Source organism: Athene cunicularia, assembly GCF_003259725.1.
Source record: "Athene cunicularia isolate RWA chromosome 7 unlocalized genomic scaffold, athCun1 chr7_part1, whole genome shotgun sequence".
NCBI classification, from domain to species: Eukaryota; Metazoa; Chordata; class Aves; order Strigiformes; family Strigidae; genus Athene; species Athene cunicularia.
Window position 1 is genome coordinate 11,953,215 of NW_020799107.1, and position 19,038 is coordinate 11,972,252.

Here is a 19,038-nt window from a genome sequence, read left to right on the forward strand (position 1 = left end):
CTGGAGGCCCGGCCCGGCCCGGCACAACGGCGCCCTCTTAGCGCAGCCGGCAGCGCGTCAGTCTCATAATCTGAAGGTCCTGAGTTCGAGCCTCAGAGAGGGCAGCGCTTTTGCTGCCCTTCCCGGCTAGGAGCGGGGCCGGCGCCCACACCCCCCCCGCGCATTGACCGATAAGCACCACCAACACGAAACAGCCCAACACCCTGCGCACCAAGCCGCACCAACACCTTTTGACAAAGAAACAACCACACACTACATTGCCACACACTACAAATTTATTAGGTATAAAAGCATTTACAGCACCTGGCCTGAAACTCATCCTAAACCACCTCTGGGTTTTCACAGCTAAAATGCAGGTAAACCAAAGCCAGCAACAGGAGCACTGGGTTAAAGCACAGCAGAGAGCAGCACAAAGGATTCACTTTTCACGCAGCTAGTGAAAGGTAACTCTGCCCAACAAAAGCAGATGTAGCATGAATAGTCTCACAGCATAGTTTACTCAGTTTAAATTTCTTATTTCAACTTAATATTAAGCCTAGAATAGCAATAGTGGCTTAAGAGAAATAATACAAATGCTATTAAAAAACTAACTATAAAATTATTTTTGGAAGGTAGCTGACAGTTTTGGAGTACTGAAAATTTCAAATGACATTAGAAACAAGTCAGACAGCTGATCTCTGACAGGCAAGATCATCACTGTTCACTGCCAAAGCTGCAGCAATTTGCATTTTACCAGGCAGAAGTTTGTCAGCAGATCTTTCTCAGGTATTATAAATAATTTACAAAGACTACTTGTACAGGAGTACTGCAGACATGAAGTTTACCTTCATACTATTTACTGGGAATCAAACCACACCGCTGCTGCAAGGTAGCTTCTGCACAAAGCAAGCAAGCACCGAGCTGGGACAACATCTCAGGGACTGTGTCTATTGAGAGCAATTGCTTTGATGCTCCCAGGGCCTCTGCTACCTTATAGTTCTCTACAAATAGAGCTGGTAAAAAGAAAAAAAAAAATTTAAATCACCATTAAGTGTCAATGTAAGGCCTTCCAAAAAAAGGATCTGTCTCATCTCTGTATCTGAGAAGCAGAAAAGGAGGGAGTCCCAGACCAACCAGAGTTTAGTTGTGAATCAAAGGGACACAGTGAGCCCAAGGCAGCCATGCTATGAGGGCTCAGGCCCCACATGTGCTCTGTTCTCCCAGTACACCTGCTTTTTCTGGAATGCTCCCCAGGACCTTATCTGTTCAAATCAGGCAGACCTGGGTTTCTTTGGCAAGTGTCTTGGTCTGCACATGTATCTCAGCTCCACTCAAATATCCACCATGTCCACCAGAGCAGACAGATGGAGCTCAGAGGCAACTTCACCCTCCTTGGTTGCTTTGAGGAGCCATTGCAAGTGTTTCAGTCTGTCCGACAGCATGGGGCTTAGCTCCTCCGCCAAAAGCTTGCATTCCTCTTGACTCCCACCCTGTGCAGAAGGAAAAGAGACGAGACTGAGAAAAAAAACATGGAACTTCTTAGCTCACTGGCTGTTCCCCCACTTTTGAGAACAACCATGGAGGTCAGCACCCCCCCAACCCACTCTTGAAGGGGTAAGGCAAAAATGGCATGTTCTTCTATTTCTGTCCCCAGCTTCCCTTCAGTGGGGGAAGATGAGCCACAACAGCGATTCCCTGCATTACAGTGTAGCACCACAAGGGATAGTGTTATGACTGCCAGCAGCAGAAAGCATGAACACCTGTGAACTCTTATTCCAGATCCCTCCCTGGAAAGAGGTTATTTCCAAGGCATAGTTTTTCAATTCTTTATTTCCCAAGTCTACCCAGTACTGCACAATAAGGTAATTCCCACTGAAGGTTTTGCAACTGCAGCAGGTTTGGCACCTGCACTCCTCAGAACTAGTTAATTCTCAGTACTACCCTTTCTTACCTCTTGAGCAGATGATGCAGGACTCTTCATCAGTGGACAGGTGACAGCTGGGGTGGAGACCAGAGACTGGGGGAGGTAGAGAGGAAGACCTACAAAATCACCAAGGGGCTCAATGTTCTCAGCTAGACACTGGTGCAACTGTTCTTCAAACCTGGACAGAAAGATCAAGAGCACCAGTCAGATTACAGCCTGGCTTTGTTCTTGTAATTAGTGGGTTAAGAGTTTTGGGTTCAGAAACATCTGCAAGAAGGATCTGATGCTCAGTCATTCCCAACAGGGCCTGCCATATGCCACTGCTATGACGAAAATCCATCATAGATGTTACAGAAAGGAGCCACACAGACGGAAGATGACCAACTGATGGGGAAGGCAGCAAAGAGAAGAAAACCTTGTGCAACCTCAAAAGCTTTAGTTCTTCAGCTTTGTCATCTGCATTGCTACAGGCACCATACTGACATCCCAAAGTGGGCTTCATAGACATGTCATACAATCACAGAATGGTTTGGGTTGGCAGGGACCTTAAAGATCACCTAGTTCCAACCCCCTGCCACGGGCAGGGACACCTCCTACTAGCCCAGGTTGCCCAAAGCCCTGTCCAACCTGGCCTTGAACCCTTCCAGGGAGGGGGCAGCCACAGCTTCTCTGACTTGTTCCTTTGTCTTGCCACCCTCACAGTGAAGAATTTCTTCCTTACATCTAATCTACACCTGCCTCTTTCAGTTTAAAACTGTTACCCCTCATTCTATCCCTACACACCCTGATCAAGAGTCCCTCCCCACCTTTCCTGTAGCCCCTTTCAGTACTGGGAGGCTGCTCTAAGGTCTCACCAGAGCCTTCTCCTCTCTGGGCTGAACACCCCCAACTCTCTCAGCCTGTCCTCATAGGGGAGGTGCTCCAGCTCCTCATCATCTTCAGGGTTCATCTTCAAGGCACCCATCTGCCAATCTGACACACTCTCTAGAGATGACCAGTTTTCCTGGGCCCCTCTTCTCTCCAGGGCTTTATCCCCTGTTACTCTGACAAGCAGATCCCTGAAGAGGCCAAAGGCTGCTCTCCTGAAGTCCAGGGTAGTGAGCTTGCTGTGCAGCCTCCTCACTGCCCTAAGGATCCTGAACAACACCATTTCAGAGTCACTGCAGCCAAGGCTGCCCTTGACCTCCACACTCCCACCAGGCCCTCCTTGTTGGTGAGAACAAGACCCAGCATATCACCCCTTCTCATTGTCTCCTCTATTACTTGGAGAAGGAAGTTATCATCAATGCATGCCAGGAACCTCCTGGGTTGCTTATGCCCTGCTGTGTTGCCCATCCAACAGATATCAGGGTGGTTGAAGTCCCCCATAAGGACCAGGGCTTGTGAACATGAGGCTGCCCCTATCTGTATATACATGGCCTCATCCACTCAGTCTTCCTGGCTGGGTGGCCTGCAGCAGATCCCCATGATAACATCTCCTGTCCCTGCCCTCACATTAATCCTAACCTATAAACTCTCGGTCAGATCCTCACCCATCCCCAGGCAGGGCTCCAGGCACTCCAGCTGGGCACTGACATAGAGGATGAACCCCCACTCCTTGTCCCACCTGCCTGTCCTTCCTAAAGAGCCTGTATCCTTCCATGTCACCACTCCAGCCATAGCTCCATGATTCCAGTAAGATCATAGCCCTGCAGGCATGCACACATCCAGCTCCTCTTGTTTCCTCCCCATTCTACATGCATTTGCACAGAGGTGTTTAAGTTGGGCCCCCAGTGAAGCTGATCTACTGGCTAGAATTCCTTTGTGCTGCTCTTCAGGTGCTCTCCTGCTGCCCTGTGACCCTTCTCTCCATGCATCTATTGCTGGCACTGGCATCAAGCTGGTAGGAGTGGGATGGATCGAGGTTCCCCTCCCCTGGCTACTTTAGTTTTAAGTTTACCAGCTTGGCAAGCCTATGGCCAAAGATGCTCCTCCCCTTTGACAGACAAACCCCCATCAGCCCAGGTTTCTCAAACCAAGTCCCATGGTCTGAAAGTAGCCAAACCCCTGGCTGTGGCACCAACCCTGTAACCAATTGTTGACTTGCCAGATTAAACCAGTCCTTTCAAACCATTCTGACCAGGAGGACTGATGAAAAAAACCATCTGTGATCCAGAGTCTCTTACCACCACTCCCAGAGCTCTGTAGCCCTTGCTACTCATCAGACTGCTCCTGGCTGTATCATCGGTGCCCACGTGAAACAATGGCAGTGGATATCAGTCAGTGGACTGTAGAAGGCTTGGCAGCCTCTGGGTGACATCTCAGACATGAGCCCCTGGTAAGCAGCACACCTCTCTGGAGCGCATCAGGTTGGCAGATAGTGCCTCAGTACCTCTCAGAAGAGTCACCTACTATCACCCACCACCTTTTCTTAGTTGCACTAGTCGTTATACAGGAGCAGACCAGGCTGCCTTACTCAGCTCCAGTGTCTCTCCTGATGTGATGAGTCTTTCCTCTTGTGTGTGGAGTGGTGAAGCTGTTCTGCAAAGGCACCTCAGGCTTCAGGGGAAGTCTCTCCCTCCTGCAGGTCCTTGCTGTTGCATTCTTCTGCATTATCGGCCCCCTTCCTTCCACGTGTGCTGGCGCAGTTTTTGGCTGTTTGGCCATGGGCTGTGGGATCACGATCACTGCAGACTGCACTTAGAACCAGCTATCTAACTCCTCAGCCTCCCTGATGTTAAGGCAGCCTTCCCACCACCTCCTGCAGCTCAGCCAACCTGCTGCAGGAGCTCCTCCACCTGGACATACCTTTTGCAGGCAGGTCTGCTGCCTGTCCCTGCCCCAGGAGAAAGGTCCGGGCACTTGCTGAGGTCTGAGGCCTGCACTGCTGCCTCTCCCCTCAGCAGCTCCATCCAGGGGAATACATCAGCGTCTGCTGGGGTAGATGGCACAAACCAGTGCCTACCATCCTGCTCCTAAGGGTCAGGTAGGATGAGTGCCCTTTGTGACTGCAGGAGACACAGAATACTGTACACATGGTACTGCTGTAATTTTGGTGGCTTAATTGACCACAGTTTCCAACCGCTCCTCAAAACTCCAAGTATGTCTATCATCCAGTCAGCAGGGAACCACTCTGCACTGATGTGCTTGATGAAATGAGGTGAAACTGGAGATTAGGCTGTTTCCTAGCACTGTTGGACTTCAGCTTCCCATTACAAGTTGGAAATTGTTTACAACACTCGGCTGGAGCTACAGGGAGAGGATGCTGCTCTGAGAACTTACCTCCTGCTTTCCATTTTCTCTAGCTGCAACTGTGCCAACAGACGCTCTGGGAGAAGCTCCTGAGCTGAGGCTGTGCCTGTGAATTCTGTGAATTCATCTGTACTGGGAATGCTCTTTTCTTGACCTGACAGCATGCTCATGCCAGAACCATATTGACCTGGCATCATGGAGACGCTATAGGGCTTCTTAAAAGAGTTGGAAGATTTTACCCTTGACCTGAGGGGGAAGGGAAAAAAAAAAAAGACACAAAAGCACAGAAATTATATAAGCATTGTATAAGCATGTTGATTTTTTTCCTTTATTAGCTTGAAGTTTGGAAATAGCAGGGAGAGAGAACTGATCATTTGGAGACTAATTCCCTTGTACCAGAGTCCAACATACCACCACTTCTGTGTGGGATTTAAGAGGAACTAATCTGACAGGGAGCTGGGATTCACCCCAAAGAAAGATATCTAAACATCTGCTACACAGAAGAGCAGCAGCTAAGCTTCCAGGAGAGAAGAGAACAAGGCTGGGGAAGAGCTAGACTTCTGAGATCTCACACAGCCCTAAGGCACCCTCCCTGCTCAACCTCTTATCATTTTCTCTTATCAGTAGTCCCTTCCTGATGTCCTCCCTCAAGTTGGAGACAAAGCCTTTTTTTGAACTCAAAACGCTGCAAAATGGGCATGTAATTACCAAAGAGTAAATCCACAAATCATTTAACATGTCCAGGCTGCAACTGAAGGTGAATGTAAGGGAGGGGGCATTATGAAATAAAGGGCAGGCTCATGATTTATTCCTATGCTCTTCCCCAGCCTCACACTGTTTTTCTTCCATGCTTTGTCTACCTAGAGTACAAGTCTAATTCCAAAGCCTCAAGAATATTTTCTTTGGGAGAAGCTAATACCTCAATTTATAATACTTAAGCATCTCCCAAACAATCCATTTCTCTGAGAGCTGAGTAACCCTACAGAAATAAAAATCTACATACTACTGGGTTTCAGCACAGCCTTGTACATTATTTCAAGGAGATGTGCACAAGCACTTTCTGGGAGGATGTCATATGCTGGTTTTCAGCATCGTGACAGCACTGTATGTTCATCATAGAGGCCCTGAGCAACCTCCATAGAGTTCACCAAGCAACTCTGATGGCACAATGGCCTGCTGAATGCTACTCCCACAGCCACCTCACCTCTCATGCCCTTGCCGGATCTCCTCCTGTGTGCGCAGTCTGGCTTGCTCCCAAGAAAATGGGAGAGTGAAGTTCTTTAAATGCTCCCTGAAGAAGTACACACGAACCTGACCATCTTCACTTACTGCTTCTGTGAATAAACCCAAAACCAACAGGTAACATTAGAACAGACTTTCCCCTTCAGAAAAGCTCAGTACTGAAAAGCCAGTTTGAAGGAAAAAAAAAAAAAAAAAAAAATCACATGTTCACTTTCAAGCAATTTAAACAGTAATCTGCATGTAAAAAGGAGTTGCCTGGGAAAGACTGTAAAATGCAGCTTTATCTTCATTTTAAAAATCCTAGTGCATCCAAGTTCAACATTCAGTGGATTAAGTAGTCATTTCATTAAAAGAGGCTCCCTAAAGTTAAGCCAAACACACTTGAAACAAAGCAAGCAGAATCTGAGACAAGCTTCATTAATGCATAGAAGTGCTCATTAACAGTCACAGCCTGCCATCTCAAGTGACTAGAGCTTACATGACCTCTGAGGGACAATTCTTGGCCTTTGGTTCAATGTAAACCCTCTCCTACTGGGAGAGGAGGGCTAGAAGACTCTGACTGTATCCCTTCAGAGACAAAACTTTAAACCACAAGCTCAAGTCATAAACACTAAATACACACTCTAAAGAAAAAGCAGATGTGCAGTAAGCACAGCATCATTCTACAAGAGGAGATCATGACCATAGTTCCCTCCCTGCCACAGATAAAGCCATGACTGTCAAATTATTGAACACAGTCATGTCAGAAGTATCATCCATGCTGCAGGACACAAGATACCTGGAGTAATAGGCAGTTTGGGTGGTTTCCAGTCTCTCAGTTTATGATCAATGCAGACTGCCAAAATATCATCCCAAGGGATCTCATCAACAGAAGGTCCTTCTTCATCAGAGTTCCCAGATGTCCTGTTTTTCCATTTCTGGTAAGTTTTGCTCAGCAGATTCTCCACCTGAGACTGGATCAGTGGTTGAGTATGGGAAGAACTAGCAATCTGAGACACATACTGAAAAATCATGTGGCAAACAGGACGCCAGGGAGCTATGGGAAAAACAAATAAAGCAAGTTAATTGCAAGAACTTGTGACAGAGCAAAACTATCCACCTTACAGGCTGGTAGTTCAACATGGCACAGGCACATCTGAGAGAATGACATGCCACGCCATTAGGAACATACTGCAGTGTGAAGTACATACCACCTAACGGAGGCAGATCTAGGTACGGGATCTGGAAAGATAGCACAGCCTTCTTCAGCCAGGCCAGGTGATCAGGCATGTTCCAGTGCAGGTGGGGCAACAGCTTGTTACCCCCAGGCTCTGAAAACTCAGTAACAGGCCAAGACAAATCACAAAGGTGCTCTGATGATGCCACATCTGAAAGAAACTGCAGCACACTGTTGTACAGCTCTATGATGATCCCAGGCTCCTGAGATGATAGACCAGCTAACCGCCTCTCCTTCCAGTCATGGTAGAAGCGCTTGCCAAATTCACCATCAATCCCATCCTCGACATACTCCCGAAGGGTCTGACTGCAGAGCTCAAGGGAGTCAGGGCACTGGGATACCAGCCAGCCAACAGCCGCAGAGATCTACAACACACAAAACATCCGTAGCTGGAAACTGCTTTGCAGCAATCAGGACACAAAGGATTCAATCCTACAACCTTAAATTTGATGTAACACTATTCAAGATACTATGCAGCAAAATACAAACAAATCAACAATCATCATCCCAATATTTGCAACACTAATTCTCCAACTGGGTGGGTCAAGGTAAATTCACATGCAGCAGGCTCAGGAACACACAGAAAGAGGCTGTTCGCACCAAGTGCAGTCACACAGTGGAATTCCCTGCTGCAGGACACTGGGTGAAGGGAAGTTGCTACATTTAGTTTTAAGTTAGACATCACTTGTGTTTTACTAGCTTTTATTTTTCTCATATTTTACTGTAATGTATATAATTTCATTTATAGTTTTTCCTAACTATCCTCTGTAGTCATTACCCACTTGTAAGATGCTTTGAAGCCTGTAACTCCTTGCCTAGTGGAGATAAGACAGACCTTGGACAATCTGAAAAACAACCTGAGTACATCCCTGATAGGCACTTGTTTTTTAGGTTTGTGCTAAGAAGACGCCAGTGTCAAGATAAGCAACTGGAAGCTGGTCTAAACTAACCTCCTTGGAACAAACAGGAGCTGGAGGATGGATGACATCACTCTATGACCATGTATGGACACGAGAAACATAAAGTTCACTAACGGACAGTGTGAGAAAGGCTGTGAGGACCCCTAAGGAGGGGAGAAGACCCTCACTATTTTAACTATGCATGCTCAGACTATGTAAATGAATTCTGAGAATCTATTAGCATAAGACTGCCTTTTCTAGGAAATCTGATGCATATGTGTGCTTTTTGTGTATATTAGTCAGAGAGTTTTGTTAGTAGGTGTGGCACTTGTGGTGGAGCGATCCCCAGTGCTGCCAATAAAAAATCCCTGCTGAACAGTTACACTCAATCCTGACTGTTGAGTGAAACTCTTTGTTTCATGGGAATGCTGAAAACTTATCTTGGAGAAATTAGAAAGTTTTACAGAAATTAACCCAAGGTGACTATATCAGAGAAGCCATGTCTGATACTGGTAGTCCTTCACTGCAAAGAGATGCAAGCTGTGAGGGTGTGTGGGGGAGCATCACTCTGGGCTTGTCTTGTTCTCACCTCCTTTCTTAGGCACCTTTTTCAGACACCTTGTGAAGGGAATACAGGGCTAGAACTGCTTTTGGTCTGAATCAACTCAGCTGCTCTTGGCCATTACCCTCTCCCACCTCTCCAAACCACCCTGCTGCAACTCACGCACAAAAAACTGGTTTAGACTTGTATCATTTTCTATCACGGGCTTTTAAGTCATCTCCAGGTCACTATTACCAAGCACACAGCAAACTGAAAGACAAAGAGAAAAGCTGGTGTCTGGAGTCTGTCAGGGAGAGCTCTGTACAATCTTTCTTTACATATGTGAGAGTGTAAAGACATCCACCAAGCTTTAAGTCCCATCCATCAAGATGAAATAATACTGGGTGATCTCACAGCAGCTAGAAGACCTATAAAGGGTCCTTTGTATTTTAGGGCTGGCAGCTTAAAGGTACAAAGGCTTAACTATCACTAATGCTCATCCATTAGACAGCAACTGTACCCCTGCTAGTCAAGGCAGGTGGGACAAACAAGAATGACTTTACATAATTCACATACTTTGGTCTCAGTGCAGTTTTCATTATTACACGGGTGAAGCTATCTTTCATGTAGGAAACGCCATTGATCTCTACTCAGTCAAAATACGTCTCAAACAATGGAAAATTAGCAGAAATATTTAATTTCAGAATAGTTCTGGCTGTTATTGGAATCACTATTAACAAGCGAGTACTGGACTTCAGCAAATTCCAGGATGTGAAAAGAAACTGTAAGAGAGCTTTTTGAACAAAAACAGTTACAGAAACTTCAATGGAAAAAATATCCCATTACACAAGCCTCAGTTGCAATTTAAGCTACTGAGAACACAATCATTCTTTATAAGGCATTAGTAATTGAGAGGTTAATCATAAACCAGTCAAGTATCTCTTCATGTGAGTTGCTGTTCTTACCCTTCTGGTGCCTTCTAAGTCATTGATAGAAACTGGGAGCTCAACAATGGTGTAGTCTGAAATAAGCTGGGCTGAAATCAAGTCCTGCAGCATCAAACCTTAAAAATAAGAAAACATGCCATATATAAAGAAAGAACAAATGGGTACCTCCTACTCTGACCACACTTTCTGCATACATTCACAGCATCACTTCTCCATCCTTGCCCACAGACTCTCAGGATCAAATACTGTGCGGAAAGGGCAACTGGAAGCCAAAAGGAAGTTAATCTCTTCCCATACTGATCAGTTCTCAAGGCCCCAGATTTTCTAGCAAAGCTTTAAGGAGTATTGTACTCCAGTCTCTCCCTTTACTAGATGCTGCATTTGAAAGGCTGGGTAGTCTCAACAGTTCTACTTGGGACAGCCCTCAATATTCACATTCTTTTTTCAAGACACAGAAGTAATTACATACCTTCTTCTACTTCTTTCTCTGTGGCCTCCTCTTCCTGACTGGGGACTAGAACCACCAAGGGAACTATTGGGTGGAAAGGTTTGGCCTGGAGCAACTGTTTCAACTGTAGCAAAGCTGAAAGCCAATAAACATCATCATCTGCAACATCTTCACTCTTAACTCGAGGGGGCAGGAGAAGAATGAGACCACTTGTTCCAAGCAAGTCTTTTTGCATCTCAGCCATATCAAGCTCAGAGTCAGAGAGCACACCATGTGCCACCTATACAAGTAACAAAGATGACAACAGTAATGTAACTAAAGCTAAACAAAGATATTTTCACACTGAAATCTTCAGTTTACTATATTAGCATTCAGCTTTGACATTTGTTACCAAGAGCTCTACAAATCCTAAGACAATAAGCTGTTGGACAAATGTGTTCAACAGATGCTACAAAAGTGCACTTCAGCACCTGATCGAGCATCAGGAATTGAGATGATTGAGGTTTTAACTATTGCACTGCATTTAGGCAGATTATTTAACTCAGTTGACTGGAAACAAAGACAAAGTCCATCTTTTTTCAGAGCTTTTTGACAACCCCATCCCTCCCAGTATCATCTTCCTCCATCTGACAGGAGGGTGTCAAAAGCCTCTGCACAACATCCACTGGCAAAAAAAACCATACCCTGCACTTATGGCCTGTTCAGTATCATGAAATTGTTCTCACCTTTATACACACACTGATTTTGATGCTTCTGCTGCCTTGCATGCCAGAAGAATTAAATAATGTCAGCGTTTGAATTCTGCCTTCTGTATGTGAAGTGTTTTTCTTCCAGTTTTTGTCTCCCATAAATTTGGCTTTTAACCAATCCAACAGTACCCTGGCAAACAAGAAAGAGTGGGCTCCTGGGTTGTTTGGTTTTTTTGTTTTTTTTTTAAATGGCATTTTAGGGTTTTAACACCAGCACCTCTAGGACACGACAACCTATTATAACCCCAACCTTCATACTGCTTGGATTTTAGTAAATAGTTATTAAATGTCCTGAAATGATCCACTGCTACATATCTCAAGGTTTTCTGTTTTCAGTATGAGCAAAAGGAATTCAATGAATAATGTCAGAAGACAGAGACCACTACAATAAACTACAGCTATATTCTTTAGACTGCTCTGGAGAAAAAAAACACAAAACACAACACACAACTGGAAATTTGACATGGTACAGGGAAAAAAAAAAAAAACACAAACCACAAAGACTGTATATAACTACTCTTCTATTTGACTGCCCTGTTTGAGAAAGTGACCCAGCAATGAACTCTTACTCACCTGTTGGGATCATCCTCCACATATTCATCATCATTTGGCAAAACCAACAGCACCTTCCAAAAAACCTGTTCTTGTTGAACTGGAGTATGTTCAGTGATTAATGAGACAAGATCCAGGGGAATCCAAGCAAACTCACTTAGAGAGACAAAAACTGGTGAAAAGACCCCCTAGTGCTCATTTCCCATCTGGAGAACATTTTTTTCACTTTGAACAAGTTACAATACTGTAAGTAGCTACCATTCAGTTCAAACAGTCAAAAGTCAGAGCTAATTCTTTAGATCAGTTGCCTTCACATCTATTTCACTACAGCCCAGATACCTTCAAAAACTGCAGCTGCTAGATGTGTTGTATGAGCCTTACTTTGGGGATTGTGGGCATTGCTTCACTTCCACACTGCTTCAACACCTGGCTCCAATAAACACGTGGGCCATGCATGATGAGCTGTGTGAAGGCAGACCTCCTGCTGCATTTTAAACACCTAGATCAATTCCTTCCCGCCACAAGCCAGGCCAGTAACAGCTCATTTACTCCTCTCCTCCTATACTCCAGCCCCGGCATCATCCCACCCAGGTACAAAAAAAACCCATAATAACCATCAGATCCTTAAAGTTACACCCATGTCAATAGGATCAGATGGCCTGACACTTCCATGAATTTACTTTTCAGTTTCCCTTATCTGGAAAACTGAAGGAGCAAGGCTGCAAGTGGACAACTGAGTACGATTTGCCACTTCTTACTGGTATTTTCAAGATTTCTGGCATTTATTACAATTTGCTAAGAAAACAAGGATCAAATGCCATCATACCTTAACAATTGCTGGTAGAAGTGCTGAACTTTGATGTCATGCACTGTCTTGTTTCTCAGCCAATTCAACCTGGAAACGAGAGATTCTTGGTTGTAATTTTGGGTACAAAACAGGTACTTTAACAAAATTTAAGAAACACCAAGACCTGAAAAGTACTGCGGACACTTTAGAAAACTGCCGTTAATAGATGAAGGGTTTCTTTACGTTTGCAGCCTTCGTCACAGCATTTGTGCAGAAAGGGTATTTCTGGGGGTATGCGAGAGCAGTTTTACAAAACCATTAACGTTCACAATGGAGGTTCAAAGAGGACTACTTTGTAACTTACCTTCCAAAAATCAACCACTTGCCAACTACTGTCACTGTAAGTATCCTTACCTAGTGCAAGAGACTCCCAGCTTTCCTCCATTCCCCAGGTTTACAATTCTCCTGGACAAGTTCTCCATGGTTATAGGGCACTCAGCACTGGGGGACAGTGCTTTCAGTTTATTTTTTGGATCTGCACAATAGGGAGCAGCTGGAAATGCCCTCATTTGACGTCTTAACTTTGTTCGAGCTGCCACTGCCTCCCTCCACCTTTGGAAGAGAATAGGTCACATTAATAAACCCTTCTGCAGACCAAACAAGGTTTTCTCACCTTTCCCCTGTAGACACCCAAGTCCCAGGGGCCAGTGTGAGGTGGTGCAGTAGGCTGAGGCTGTTTCTGCACACAGCTGCAGAGTTAGAGCTCAAACAGAGCATGCAGAGGACCAGACCTGCCAGCTGTACACATGCAGCATCCAAATGGGGCAGCCTTGTGCCCCATTCAAAAACCAATGCAGACAAAGGGGAGCAGCCTTCTGCTCAGCAAGCTGCACTTGCTCTCAGTGGCCAGAGAGATGACGGGAGGGAAACAGGATTACCACTCTTCTATCTCAGCCCATCCCCAGCTGGCCTAGCCGTGCTCCCCAGGCAAGACTTCAAGTATAGTTTTTCTTCACCTTTTTCAGAATGTTTATTCCTAGCCCATAGAGCATTTTACAATGACCCATTATAAAGCTTCTCTGTTACCTCGCTTGCTGAAAATACTTTTGCAATACCTATTGCAGTAAGAAAGGTAAGCCTCTCTTTCTTCTTGTTCTGTTTTAAATGAACATTTAAAAAGGCAATTCACCATCAAGGAGACAACGTATAATAAATCCTTTATCATCAGATGCTAATTTATTTTTCTATGACCAAATAATTCAAAACATATACACCTAACAGATTTGTAACACAAAAAATTATGAAATGAAATCTTATTACATTTCCTCAGGTATTTTCAGGGCTCATTAAAAACACTCCTACATCATCCAGTTTTCTTGACTGCTGCATGTACATTTGTTTCACATATCTTTATGCTCCTCCTTAACCTTCACTATCACACTGAAAGCAATTTACGCATGCTCAGAAGACACACAAAACTCAGTTTTAGGACAGAAAGAATTCTGCAAGGAAAGGTGCTCTGCATTAAAAAGACTAGCCCACTGCTTCCCCTTTAGCAGTGATAAATGCCACCTGAAATGCACCTCACCCTGACTGCACTGGGGCACCACAGCACAGGAAGAAATGAATCTCTGCCTTGGGGAACCACAACAGCCACTGAACACTTAGCACACACCCAGAAAAAACAAGCATCCAATAGAAAGAAGGAGAAATTATTACAAGTTTCTAGATAGTGAAGCTGAAATCTACCAAGCTCATTACCCAACTCCGATGAGGTATGCTCCCCTGCTCACATATAGCTGAGTAACTTCCTAGAGGCTCGTAATAAGCCCCTAAGTCCGCACTTATAGTCGAGAAAAGACAACAGCAAAAAATGCAACCAGACAGCTCTAAGTTCAAACTCTATTAACCACTCTGTGCCAACACTCCCAAGAAAAGCAGTTTTGTCAGAGTGTTAACTCACCGTTGCAAGTACTTGCAGAAACACTGGAGCTCCTGAAGGGTTTCCTTAGCAATCTGAAAAATCTCATCCTCCAGAAAGAGGTCCATGACATGACCACAAACTTCTTCTGAACACCGGGCAATACGAGCTTGACGGTCTCTTTCCAAGGCACATCTAGTTCAAAATGAAACAAAACAAGATCTCTAGCAAGGTGGAGACCACCACAAATGCCAGCACAATTAGATGAGGTGCAAACAGGGAAGACCATCACATTTAGCAAAGGGGAGGGATTTTCCACACTTCTATGTTATTGCCCTTCTAAACAAGACTTGTAATGAGTCAGAAATCATTCAAGTTTTACACTGATCATGGGCTTCCAAAGAAGCATCTACAAGAAAGGCCGCAGCTGAGCCATAAGGGATTCAGAAGAAAAATTAGCACACAGGGCAGCCTTGTCCTTGACAAAGCCTTTATTTCCTCCACCCCAGAGGACTGCTACAACCTGACACAAGTGTGACTGCAAACAGGCAGCCCCCTGTATGACCCAGTACACTGACCCTCTCTTAAGCAGCTTATTAAAGATGAACTCAGAGAAGGGCAAGCAAGAAGCCCACCACTCCCTAACAAATTCTTACCCTTAGGAAAGCATACAACAGCAAAGTATAGCATACAGTACGTTGTACTTACTTTAACTCACTGGCTGAAGCTTCTTGAACACTCTCCTTTATTACTTCTTCCATTAACTCCATACCCACCAACTGGCTCAGCTGCTTTACTAACTGTTCTCTTTCTTGCTTTTGCCTGGAAAGACAGAGAAAAGATTTACACAAGTGGCAGGATTTACACAGGTGATTTACACTGGTAGACCTGCTGCTTAGTTACACAAGCACTACACATGGTGTCAGACAGCTAATTCACCTAAAACTCAGCTGGTTTCAATCTTGGAACAGCTTTGCACAGATGCAGGTTTCCCTCAAAAATGGGACAACATTGGTGTTATTTTATTCTTACCCTGGTAAGTTATAGAGAAGTAGCACATTCAGATGACCAAGTTCCTGCATACAGCAATGCCAAAATGCATCTCCCTCTCTGGAAGCTCTGGGTGAATAAATGTTCCCAAAATCCCACCATTTTCATAGTGGCTCTGGGAGGTCACCAAAACACTAACTAGCAGATCACCGGAGAACATAAAAAGGACAGCCTGACTGCACGATTCCAGGGCAGTTTGAGGTGAGACAAACTGAGTGCTATTGGTGTGGCAAAGACACAAGGCCTGAGCACACATGCCAGGTTGGCACCAGCTGTCATTATGTTGCCTAGGAGTTACATTGCCTAGGTGTGTATACAATGCTGCCCCGCAGCAAAATCTGCAACTCACCTCTCTTCCTCCACTCTGCGCCTCTCCTCTTTGACACGCTCCCTTTCTGTGCTAAGCACACTCCCAGACACTTGTCTGAGGATCTCCCCCATCACTTCAGTCACAAGTTCCTCCACGGTGGCCTCTGAGGTGCTGTGCAGAAACACCAATTTTCTTTTCAAAAGCTAAAAAGTTTTCATGCAAATCCCTATATCTGTGCTTTCTCCAACATACCCTTGTTCCATTGTGGTGGGCTGGCTCCAGCCACCAATCAAGCACCCACACTGCTACTGGCTCACTCCCCCACCCCACATCAGGACAGGGGATAAAAAGGGAAGAACAAAAGCAAGAAAACTTGTGGATGGAGATAAAGCACTAACAGGTGAATGGAAAAAAACCCCACACCTCTACCAAACAAGGCAAAGGCAGTCAGCCTCCACCTCCCTCAGGCAGACCAATCTCCAGACAGTCTCCAACCAGTGGCCACCCTGGAAGTCAGAAAACCCCACCACCTTCTTCCTCCAACCCAGTTTTAATGCAAATCATAACATCACATTGTAGAGACTTTGATCAGTCTGGGTCAGCTATCCCAGCTGCATCCCCTCCCAGCCTCTGGCACACCCCCAGCCTACTTGCAGAGCTGCAGAATGGAAAACAGGAAGCCCTTGACCCTGTGCTATTCAGCAATGATGAAAACACTGGTGCATTAATAACACTTTTTTTTTTTTCCACAAACCCACATCTACGAGGGTACTAAATGCTTTGGAGAGGAAGCGTTTATCTGAAGAGCAGAGAAGCAGCCAGATCTGGACTTTACTCCTTTTGTCCCCTTTCAGGCACCTTTCCTTCCACAACACGTTTGTCATGGCAGTGGCATGAGTGCCATGCAAGGCACAGTTTACAGGTCTGCAGTTAGTGTTCCACTAGGCTAGCAAGACCTTGCCTTACTTAGTTTTATGATCTTCCCACTGCTATGGCAAATTGCAGCTTTGATGACAGACTCCAGGAGTACCAGCAATAAATGCTCTTTACCAGATGGCAGCAGTCATGTAAGTCACTCCTGCTCTGGCAACTTCTCTGCACTCTCCTTTGAGGACATCGTGCACGAGCTCATCCACCACTTCATCAATGTCCTACAAGACAACAGAGAAGCAAAATAACAGTCCTGCTCAGGACAGCCTGGGCACACATGTGAATTAGAAGTGAGGCTTTTCAGCCTTGTTTAACCGACTGTGATTGGCAACATTACCTATATTTCTAATACCTAACTTAAACACAACAGTGTGGAAATTTTAGACTAAAAGATTAGTAACAGGCCAGAAACAAAAGCAGCTTTCTCTATTAAAACAGGCAAGCCAAATTAGGAAACAGCAGCTAAGAAAAGTGAATTTTGAGGGGAATTTATTTTCTTGAGAGTTTCTCTCATTCTAGCTCATTTAATTCCAAATGACCAGCTCTAATCTTCACTGAAGTGTAGCCACATTTAAGTAGAATATGGCAACTGTACTTTACAAAGCAATGACACACTCTGGGATGGGTTCAGCATTAGAACATATCCAAACATGTGTGGAGGGAGAAAAAGGGGAACGGCACAGATACACAGGTTACACACTCAAGACCCAACATTAAGAGTCATATATCCACAAGAAGAAACTGTCATGTCTCATTTGAAATATGTGCCATTAAGAAACAGCTCAGTGTTATTCACTAAACCAAAGTTTACCTGCTAAGTAAAAGATAATAACTTTCTACTATCACTTTTTGACTCTCTCCCTACAGGTTTCTCAAATAAATACTAAACAGACAGGACTGTTTATCCTATGAAGGATAAACACTGACATTTCAAGCTTGCTTCTAAAAATCACTCAAGGCTTTCTCTTTTAAAATAGTCCAAGAAAACAACTTCTCGAAGAATCCAAAGCACTAAAGTGTCTCCTTTTGCCCTACTTAACACATGCAGGTTCTGGAAAACTAAAACCACCTGAGAACTCAGTTACCTTATTATATTTCACAGATCTTTCCCAAACACTTCAGGATGGGTTTAAATTTCCTTACTGTGTCTGTGTAGGCAGGCTGAGGCTTTGAAGAGAGGGGCTCAGGTTGACCAGCAGGTTGGGAGATTGTCTGCACAGGAGGCAGCACTGGCACGAGCTGACAAGGTAACAGTGAGGGCAGAAGATGAGCTGCAGGCTGGACTCTCACTGCTGCAGCATCTAAATCCAAACCTCTGCTTTCCCCTCTTCCTTCTTGGCAAAAGGGGGAAGAGAAAAATTAAGGAAACCAGGTCAGTCACAAACCAAAGCAAAACAACTCTTATTTTCAAAAGCTGGCTTGTCTGAAATCTTATCAGGTCATAAATTGCTGCCTTAAAGTTAAAAATGGAATTACATCATGGAAACTAATTTATATTTACGAGTATTTTATACAAAACATGCAAAAAATTTCACTGCACATTACCTCCAATACCAACTACATTCGTTTCCAATAAAACAACTGTTGAAAGTCAAGTACACCTAGCACCTACACACACCCACTGAATAAATGCAAAATATCTGTACTTTCAACAACAAGGACCAAAAAAGCATACATTCAGCTAACCTGATAAACAACGTGACTATATATACAGTGGAAACAAAGAGTTGCAATACAAAAATCTGCAAACTGAAGGCAGAAGCTGATTGTCTAAGTAGCCAAGTATCTAGTTACTTCACCTATGTTGGCAAAATTGCATTCATTTCTATTAGTGCATTTCCTATACTGGGAAATGTGTTTTATGAATCAGGTCACTTCTTAGATTGTACAGATATATAAGTACATTTAAATCAAAACATGCTTTCATTACATCCAAATTTCTGTGCAATTTCAACCCATGTGAGCCAAGAACTGATTCTGCTTTGCAAAAACTACTTATGGAGTTGACTCAACAGTTCATTCCTGAGTAGTGTCTAAAATGCATGTTTGCTCTTACCTGTTGCTTCCACTCTGGATTTTTGGCTACTACTAGCTTGATCCACAGGGGTGCTTCCGCCGATATACTTATTCTGTCCGTTGAAGCTGGACACAGGCACATGGTGAGGCACCGAGGGCAACGGCCCACCATTTACAACTTCTCCAACAGAGACAGTTAGCTTCTGGCTGACAAACACCGACTTACGTGGTTTGAGTAACCCGTCTGGCTCCAAGAAAGCCGAGCGATTCAGCTCCACGTAAGCGCTGGGGAGAAA

At 44.6% G+C, this 19,038-nt stretch overlaps 1 protein-coding gene and 1 non-coding gene across 2 annotated transcripts in view; one reads left to right on the forward strand and one right to left on the reverse strand.

Annotated features, from left to right (window-relative positions):
* The first annotated feature begins 31 nt into the window (after positions 1 to 31).
* On the forward strand, positions 32 to 104 carry TRNAM-CAU. Its single transcript has one exon. It is a non-coding gene; the product is annotated as a tRNA-Met (tRNA).
* A 904-nt stretch (positions 105 to 1,008) lies between these two features.
* The window catches only part of MCM3AP (minichromosome maintenance complex component 3 associated protein), a 28,589-nt gene continuing 10,559 nt past the window's right edge, over positions 1,009 to 19,038 (reverse strand). Inside the window, exons 12-29 of the mRNA XM_026852422.1 lie at positions 18,783 to 19,027; positions 17,870 to 18,060; positions 16,847 to 16,947; positions 15,836 to 15,967; positions 15,145 to 15,258; positions 14,479 to 14,631; positions 12,930 to 13,127; positions 12,555 to 12,623; positions 11,750 to 11,884; positions 11,153 to 11,306; positions 10,449 to 10,707; positions 9,998 to 10,095; positions 7,567 to 7,957; positions 7,155 to 7,412; positions 6,339 to 6,468; positions 5,165 to 5,380; positions 1,931 to 2,081; positions 1,009 to 1,469 (exon numbers count right to left, since the gene is read on the reverse strand). Coding sequence (XP_026708223.1) covers positions 1,311 to 1,469; positions 1,931 to 2,081; positions 5,165 to 5,380; positions 6,339 to 6,468; positions 7,155 to 7,412; positions 7,567 to 7,957; positions 9,998 to 10,095; positions 10,449 to 10,707; positions 11,153 to 11,306; positions 11,750 to 11,884; positions 12,555 to 12,623; positions 12,930 to 13,127; positions 14,479 to 14,631; positions 15,145 to 15,258; positions 15,836 to 15,967; positions 16,847 to 16,947; positions 17,870 to 18,060; positions 18,783 to 19,027 — 3,154 coding nt within the window. The 3' untranslated portion in view covers positions 1,009 to 1,310. The remainder of the gene's footprint in view (positions 1,470 to 1,930; positions 2,082 to 5,164; positions 5,381 to 6,338; positions 6,469 to 7,154; positions 7,413 to 7,566; positions 7,958 to 9,997; positions 10,096 to 10,448; positions 10,708 to 11,152; positions 11,307 to 11,749; positions 11,885 to 12,554; positions 12,624 to 12,929; positions 13,128 to 14,478; positions 14,632 to 15,144; positions 15,259 to 15,835; positions 15,968 to 16,846; positions 16,948 to 17,869; positions 18,061 to 18,782; positions 19,028 to 19,038) is intronic.